Source organism: Trichosurus vulpecula, chromosome 6 (genome assembly GCF_011100635.1).
Source record: "Trichosurus vulpecula isolate mTriVul1 chromosome 6, mTriVul1.pri, whole genome shotgun sequence".
Lineage (NCBI taxonomy): Eukaryota > Metazoa > Chordata > Mammalia > Diprotodontia > Phalangeridae > Trichosurus > Trichosurus vulpecula.
In genome coordinates this window covers 146277085-146285720 of record NC_050578.1, presented here as the reverse complement: position 1 = coordinate 146285720, position 8636 = coordinate 146277085, and the positions used below count along the sequence as shown (strand labels likewise).

Sequence of the window (8636 nt, the reverse complement as noted above, 5' to 3'; positions counted from 1 at the left end):
TATTTCTTTTATCACTTACTGACAGCCATTTTTTTGTGAAGTCTTTATAGGCTCTGCAATGGACCCTAATACACCAATTTGTTCATCTTGCCACATTCTATATATTCATGTCAAATAACGGGTGTACTTCTTACAGTACTGACTAATGGTATAATTGGACTAGCCATTCTATCTTCATGGAAAGCAGTATTCTATGATTAGGCTTCCTGTATAGATCAAGGGACCCTTATTTATGCGGTAATCAAGGCATTCTATATTCATGGAGAGCTATTTTTCATGATTTATATTCTTCTCCAGGTCAAGGGGTATTAACTATTTGGTAAGTCTAGTTGCTGTCTTTGTGGAGAGCTGTTTTCTATGATTTAATTTTCTCTCTAGACCAGAGATTTTAATGTAAGGTTCACAGATTAGTGGATAGAAATCAAGGGTCTGTGTACTTGGATGGAAAAATTATATATATATATATATATATATATATATATATGTATATACACACCCACACACACACACACACACACATATATATATATATATATATATATATATATATACATATACACACACACACACGTATATATGCACATACGTACATACAACAAATCTAGGGTTAGGAACCAATGTTAGGATTAGGGTTAGGAACCTATCTAGTGTTAGGAACCAATTTAGGGTTAGGGTTAGGAACTATTATTCTGAGAAGAGGTTTTTAGGCTTTATCAGACTGTAGAAGTAATCAATGTCTAAAAAAATTAAGAAATACTCCTCCAGATGTCAGATTCTTCAAAAGGAATTTTGGCACCCTGGCTCAATTTCACTTGTGGAGAGGAACACAGGACAGCATGTTTGTTAAATGTGTAGGTGAATCCCAAGAAGGAATGATCCTTTCTCCAGAGGTTGTGAACCTCCAGCAGTCACTAAGTAGTCTAGTAGAGAGCAAGACTTGAAATCAGGAAGACCTGACTTTGAATTCAGTTAGATCTTATTCTTTCTTTCTTTTTTTCATTTTACTCATTTTAACTCTTACACAGGTCAGGCACCTACTAAGTCATAAAGTCCCTGAATTCATGCATCTGTGTCATGTGCTTATATCTCTAGGCCTAAAACCTGCATCAGGAAAATTGGTGTTAATCAGACTATATGGGAGGTAGGGCTGAGTAAATCAATGAAGTTAGAGAAGTCAGGGAAGCTGCATCATGAAAATTCTGGTCCTAGTGTATCTCTTAAATGACACTCTTCTTTCTTTTTCTTAAAGACAGAGTAGCAGAGAACAACATCTTTCATCCCATGGGAAGCCCTTCTCTTAGGCCAAAGAGGGCTAAGCAAAATTAATGTACTCTTTTTCCTTTAGATATTTTATGGTATATAATAGTCTCAATATATCTTTCCAACCTTTACCCCTTCTGTCTTTGACAGGAGAGTAAATGGTGTGAACCTTCTTGTACTATCTCCTTTATTTTCAAGGACAATCCCATGGCTTCATCAACAGAGGTCCCAAGGCCCAGAAGAGTTCACTCAATTCCATTCTATTTACAAACTTGTTAATATGTGTTATATCTTTAAAGATGTATAATTAAATTGTCGTAGAAGTTACTAGAAGAATGTGTTTGATTATATGAGAGTTAACATGGAATTGTAGATCGAGAAGTAGGCTTTTAATTTGGAAAACCTGTAATAAAAGCCCTGCCTCTTATTTCTATATATTCCATGTCCACCCTTGGGCAAGCCCCTTAATTCTAAGTACTGCAGGCTACTGTCAAAGACCAGAAGGCACAGGAGATAGAATACTTAGAGCACTGTATCTGAGAGACAGAGAGAGACAGAGAGATAGACACCATTTTGACCAGTAGGAGGTAGTTATTTCTCATTGACAGGTTCCTTGCCTCTTACAATATCTAATGAGATTTTCCAAATCAGTTGGGCTAGGTGTTGCCATAGAGGACAAGATTCTGGGCCTGGAGTCAAAAATACCTGAGTTCAAATGTGACCTCAAACATTTACTAGCAGGGTGCTCCTGAGCAAGTCACTTAGTCGCTATTTGCCTCAATTTTCTCATCTGCTAAATGGCTAAAATGCTAAATTGTACCTACCTCCCAATGTCATTTTGAGAATAAGATGAGAAAATACTCATGAACTCCTTTGAATAACTTAAAGTGGTGTATGTAGACTACCTATTATCATTATTATTATTACTAATAACAGTAATTGCAACACAAGCCATAGGTGAATCGTTTCACTGTATTGAAGGAATCACTCATATTAGGAGCTACCTGTCAGTGATGGAATCATAGACCAAGGCAAAATATATTTACATTCAGAGAGAAATATACTGGAAAATATGTGTGGAACCTATTTAATATCTCTTCCTGTCAATCACACTCTGTAATACTATAGAAATCCAACTCATCTCAATTCAGTAAGTAACTACTGTGTGGAAGTCACTGTGTTAAGCCATAGGTATACAAAGACCATCCCCAGCCCCCCCCCCCCAAAATGACACAGTTCCTGACCTCAGGGAGCTTATATTCTACTGAAGAAAATGCAAAATGTACACAAATTCACCAAACTAAACTCAATAAGGAGAGTGCTAATACATAGGGGATCGGGAAAGCTGGCTTCTGTTCTGTGGTTTAATGGAAAATGAGTATTATAAGAGGAAGAGATGGGGAAGTAATAGGTTGCATACATATACACTTACACAAAGGCACGAGGCAGAGGATGGAAGGTCATTTACAGGAACTGGTAAGTTAATTTGACTGGAATGTTATAACATCCATGAAATAGGAAATAAGGCAGGAAAGTTAGGTGAGAGACAGATTAGAAGAGCTTTAAATGACAGACTGGGATTTTGATGTTTTATTCTATATATAATCAAGGAATATTGAAGAGTTTTGAAAAGGAAAATAACATAGTCATGCTTAGGAATATGAATTCTATACCTGTGTAGAGTATGGATTAGAGAGCAGGCAAGAGTCATTAATATAAGAGGTTGAGTTTATCATCATCATTGTCATTATTAGTAATAATGATGTCCGTGTCAGGTAAGAACCAATAATAAATATATATATATATATCTTGTTTATTTTAAACTCTTTTCCCCCAGTAGTGGTTTTATCGTGGTCTCTGGAGGCCTTGTGGCAGATAGCTGAGACAGGCCTTCAGGGATGAGGGCTCTTCCATGTGACTGACAGATGATGGGGTCCTTCAGGTCTGGGAGCTCACTTCTCCCGGGGCATGTAATTCAGAAGCTTCTCTCTCAGGTCTACATGGACCAGCACAATCCAACGGCAACAGTAGCACTTTAGACCCAGTACATCCAGGGCATCCCCTTCGGTGTACTCTGCCCGCAGCAGCCCCAGGTAGGACTCCCACTTGTTGCCCACGATCTTGCCACAAAGGAAGCAGGGCACTGACATGATCATGGAAAGGGCTAGGAGGTGGTGGCATTGCCAGTGGGCACACGTTCAGATGTCCCTCCCAGTCTGACATTCTTAAACTCTTTTTAATGATTGTGTTTAAGTATGAAATTTTTCCTTTCTTTAATGTTCATTGATTAATAAAAAGATTTGAATGCCAGATTTTTTTCCAGTTTCAAAAGTCTTGTATTTCACCAAGAGACCGAAACTCAGATTATTATTCATTTGGATTTATTAAGGGAAGCATATTAAGTAGACCAGCTTTGGTAAACCTTTGGGAGAACATAGGCAAGAGTCACAGAAGATGAAATCTTCTAAATCTTCTAAAAGGGTGGTAAATAAGATCACAGGTCCATTTGAACATTAAAGGATGCACATACAGAAGTACAGGGTCTTCCTTTAATAAATCTTTATTAATCATGATTACTTTTTTAATGCAAGCACAGTGTGTAAATTACTCATCCATTTTCCTTGTGGTAGAAATTGGTCAATACAAACACATATAGAAACATCTTTCTTATGGAAAAGCAGATATCAGTAGACAGAATACTATATTATTAAGGGAAATCATAAATCAATTGAAGTATAAAAGTCCGCAGAATTACTCGTGTGTATGTGTGTGTGTTGTTGTTGTTGTTGTCATCATTGTGTAGGACAGAATCCTAACTGGTAGTGTGAGATAATAAGAGATTGTAAAAAAAAATAGAACAAAATAAACAACAACAGCAAAAAAAAAAAGCAAGCCCAACAAATGACACAAACTCAGGGTGATACGCAGATTGGGAATAACATATACGTTAAATTCATTTTCCTGGTTTCGGTTAGCATGATGCATTTTTTTCCTTTTAATTTGCTAATGTTGAATGCTGCTATGTGAGATACCACAATGTGAAAAATGAAGCAAGTTGTCATAATACATCCCACTAAGAGGCTTAATTAACATCATGTCATTAATGGTGAAGGGAATTAAATAATACTGCATACTTTTAAAATGAGATCCTGTTTCAATTTAGCATTTTTAAAAATTCTTGGAGAATCATTTCAAATTCTTAAAATCTTGGCAGACTTGCAAGGTAACACTTTTCTCATCAGTTGTGCAAAACTGAAATGATAGCATGAATAGTGGAAGAGATATGTTTTTGGCCAAGACTTATTTTCCATAAACCCATGGTTACTTTCTTTCAATGTCTCCAAGAATGACACCAAGAATCTATTTCCCCAACAGCTGGGGAAAAGTCACTTTTTAAACATGTCTGAAGTCTATATAATTTCAGCATCCTTCAGAGTCTTACAAGACTCAGTAAACATGAGTATTTCATTTGCTCACATTCATCATTTATTTGGAAGACCCCTCCTGTCCAATCAAGATTCACAAGGAGTGTCCAGCAGAAATGGACAGCACTAGAGTATCCCCTACTGTTTTCTCAAAATCCTTTGCAATAGTAGCCTTTGAATCGGTGTCATTTATAGGCCATAAGTGTTTCTTTATATTTGGAATCAATACTGTTAAGCTTCAGTATGCTGGCGATAGCTACCTTCTGCACTGCCATTTCCCAAATCACCTCCCTATTCATTAGCAATGCTTAGCAAATGCAAGAGCACACGAAGTGCACTCATATAATTTGTACTCAAATGGTAAAAATGACCTCAAAGGTGCAGAGTTATTTTGTGGTTCCTCCACCTTTGAAGTTGTTATTGCTTAATTTTTCATTGCTGTCTGGGCTCCCCAGAAACATTAGTAGTGGCTTCATGAATTACTAATTCAGCACTCAGAGGTGAAATGTAAAGACCTCATCAAATCCTAGATATTTGCATATACATTGCAGATAATTAAGTGTCTGATAGGCAAACCTTTTTTTTTTTCCTCCTGCTGTTGGGGCATCCAGTCTGAGGGGATATTTAATATCTTCTGCCTCTTAGGCTTAACCTCGGTTTAAATCCTCCCAGTCCCATACATTGAAGGGTGCATTAACCCTCATTTAAAAAGCCACTGCTCAAGTTCATTTTCTGTTTACATTGTCAGGCGTAGTGAAAGTAATTATCAACATCTTGTGTGGAACCTAAAAGCTGTAGGCATAGGCACAGTCTATTTGAATAAATTAAACTCCTTTATGAAACAGGCTTTGTTAATAGACCTTTAAAAAACTGGGGACATATACCACTGTGCTGTGCTCTTTCTTTTCTGTCAATTCATCAGTCTGAGAGGATAGAATAAAACTAGCTAACTAGATAGTGGAAGGGAAGATTTGTACTAAAACTAAAAGATACCTTTCCTTAAATAGAATAAATTTAATCTTGGAAATATGTTTTACTATTTCCATCTTTTGAAGTATAATACATTTTTTGTAGATTCAAAATATACAACCAATGCCACTTTTTAATGACTCATATAAATATTTGAATTAGGATGTACCCATCCTAAACCCAATCCTACTTCAAGGTGGCACAATGAATAGAACATTGGGGCTAAAATCAGGAATACCCTTCTTCTTGAGTTCAAATTTGGTCTCAGACACCATCTGTGTGACCTTGGACAAGTCACTTGATCCTATTTGCCTCAGTTTCCTCATCTGTAAAAAGAGCTGGAGAAGGAAATGGCAAACCAATCCAGTATCTTTGCTAAGAAATCCCCAAATGTGGTCATGAGCAATCATACATGACAGAAAAGACTGAACAACAATTCAAATATATGTGAGAAAACGGAGTTGTGGATAGAAGGTAAGCATCAGAACCATGATGACTTGAATTCAGAACCTGCCCTGGTACATATTATCTTTGTGACCCTGGGAAAAATCGCTTAACTTTTCTATCATAGGTAACCTTTGATACTAAATATCAGAGAAGACATTGACCTGCACTGGTAGAATATTTACTCACAAAGACATCCCAAATGTCACTTAAATTGTAAGAAGAGCTCTTAGCCTTGTCCTCATCTCAATTAAAAGCCAAATTAAATTTACTAGGGTCTTTGAAATAACTTGTAAGTCGATTCATCTAGTCTAATCTATGTTTACTTGTAGAGCTTCACAAAGTTAAAGATATTTATATCAAAGACAGATCATGAAAAGGAAGTAGAGTCATCTAGATAGCTATTTGCTAGCTATTGAAAATCTCCTACAGCAACAAGCCCCTGACTGCTAGCAGTCTCATGGGATGGCTTCTCATGTTTAGGAGATGACTACAAACTTTCCTGAGTTCACTGCCCCACCTTCAAAAGAGACTTCAGGAACCACACCAAGTTGGACACAGATTAGCCATTTTGGGTCCTTTGCTATGGAGTCTGTTCATTACTAAGAGAGTATTACACACACACACACACACACACACACACACACACACACACACACATTTATTTATATGCCTGATGTTGCTACATGTAGATTGTGGTTAGAGAGGAATTTTCAAAATCATTTTTCAAAACTCACTTTAAAAAATTCACCTAAACAAAAACCTGGAATTGGATAAGACCGAGGAATAGAAGAGGAAGAGAAGGAAAAAAAATGAAAGTGGTGGAAGGGGTCAAATAAAACAAACAAAAAGAACAACAGTACCACAAAAATTTATAATATCCAAAATTCCCAAGGCAAAGAAGAGATAAGGAGATTGTGTGATCTTATAACTTTTGAGATTGACCTTAAAGAAACAATATTATTTGCTCAAATTTTCCTGTGGTGCCTCATTTATATGGGAGGATGACCTCATCATTCAGGGAGACTTTACAGATGACATTATTGATGTGATGCAAGAGATGTGTTCAGTGAGGATGATGATGGCACTGAAGATCTTGGAGAAGTAAATAATTTTAAAAATTTGTCTGTATTTACTGACCTGAAGTTATAGTTAAAGTAGATAAAAGGAGGGAGGATTTAATATAAAGAAATACACAGAGATAGAGGTGAGTGTGTGTGTGTGTATCTCCTGCAGTAAAACTGTAGACTTCCCTCATCCTTAGCATTTCACTGTTTTCTATAAGGCTGCTTGTGTTTGTTGTTGTTTGTTTGTTTTGTTGTCTTTTTAAATTGGCAGAGTACAATAAACTGGGGAAATCCATCATACTTATACATGAAATACAGATTTAGTTGAATAAAAAATATTGTGGTCATACAGTATTTATTTTATTATTTATTTTTTCCCATCACACTCTAGAATTATTGTGAGAACATTTTAATTCATCTGTTGCTATTTCAATTCACTATATAATTTTTTTAAAATGGATTTCTCACTCCCAAAGCTTGGATCTTTGCACCTCCTTTAAGCCTTCTGGTGGCAAGCAGGGTAGGACTTTTTGCTGTTTACTCTTTTGGAATGCTTCTCAGCACTGGGACGATTGAGTGCCTTTGATTGAGTCTTGCCTTTGTTACAATCAAGAGTCTTTGATGACCTTCTTGGGTCACAAGAAAGCCAAAGTCACATGAGTTTGAGTCACATGGTTGTGATGCCCTCTGACCCTGAAGAAGTGTATATAAACTCTGAGGTTAGCATTTTGCTTCGGAACTCACTCCTTAGAAGAGTGTTGCTGTGATTTGGCCAGACAAGACTCTGGGTAGCGATTAAGGATCCTTCTGCCTTTGAAAACCCAGATATTGGTGCTTCTCTCTCTGGTAATTATGTATGTATTGCTATGGACAGACAGAAGCCCTGTCTGCTGATTTGTGTTATTTGCTCTTTTTATATAATTTCTGCTTGTAATTTCTGTTTGTATTTTCTCTGAAGTTCGGGGTGCTGACTCTTTCCCCTGAACTAAGTGAATGATATATGTATGCTTAATCAAAGTGAGATTGTAAACCCCTTAAAGTTGCTTTCCTTAGAAAAGCAGATCAAAGAACTTGTGTTAGCAGCCCTCCTGTGTGCTGGTGTTATTGACCTTACACTGCCACAGCAACTGCTAGTAACATTGTTACAAAATGGTATAGTCAGCAGGATATGATTTATATTGTATAGAGAATTTTAGGTTCAATAGAGAAGAGATCAGAAAAAAATCTCTACAGGGATATGTATGAGAATTTCTAAAAATCATTTTGGATGGATATTACCTAAACCAGAATTAACAGCTCAAGGAATACATGTATTGGCTGGAGTGATAGATTCTAATTATCAAGGAGAAATTATTTTGACACTCCAGAATTTGGGTGAAGAATCTGTACAGTTTTGTAAAATAATAGAATAGTTCAAGTGATAGTTACTCCTTGTGAAAAAACACCCCTGGTGAAAACTCACCCTCCTTTC

The 8636-nt window shown here is 36.5% G+C and overlaps 1 protein-coding gene and 1 pseudogene across 1 annotated transcript; one reads left to right on the top strand and one right to left on the bottom strand.

Annotated features, from left to right (window-relative positions):
* Positions 1-3212: 3212 nt before the first annotated feature.
* Positions 3213-3416, bottom strand: LOC118855461 (DNA-directed RNA polymerases I, II, and III subunit RPABC5-like). The gene has a single exon (XM_036765562.1). It carries the CDS (start codon positions 3414-3416, stop codon positions 3213-3215), a length of 204 nt encoding a protein of 67 aa, XP_036621457.1.
* A 3168-nt stretch (positions 3417-6584) lies between these two features.
* Positions 6585-7250, top strand: LOC118854804 (annotated as a pseudogene).
* The last annotated feature ends 1386 nt before the right edge of the window (positions 7251-8636 follow it).

What these genes read in the sequence shown, in the direction of transcription:
- LOC118855461 (XM_036765562.1), bottom strand. Translation starts at nt 3,416, where the DNA reads ATGATCATGTCAGTGCCCTGCTTCCTTTGTGGCAAGATCGTGGGCAAC.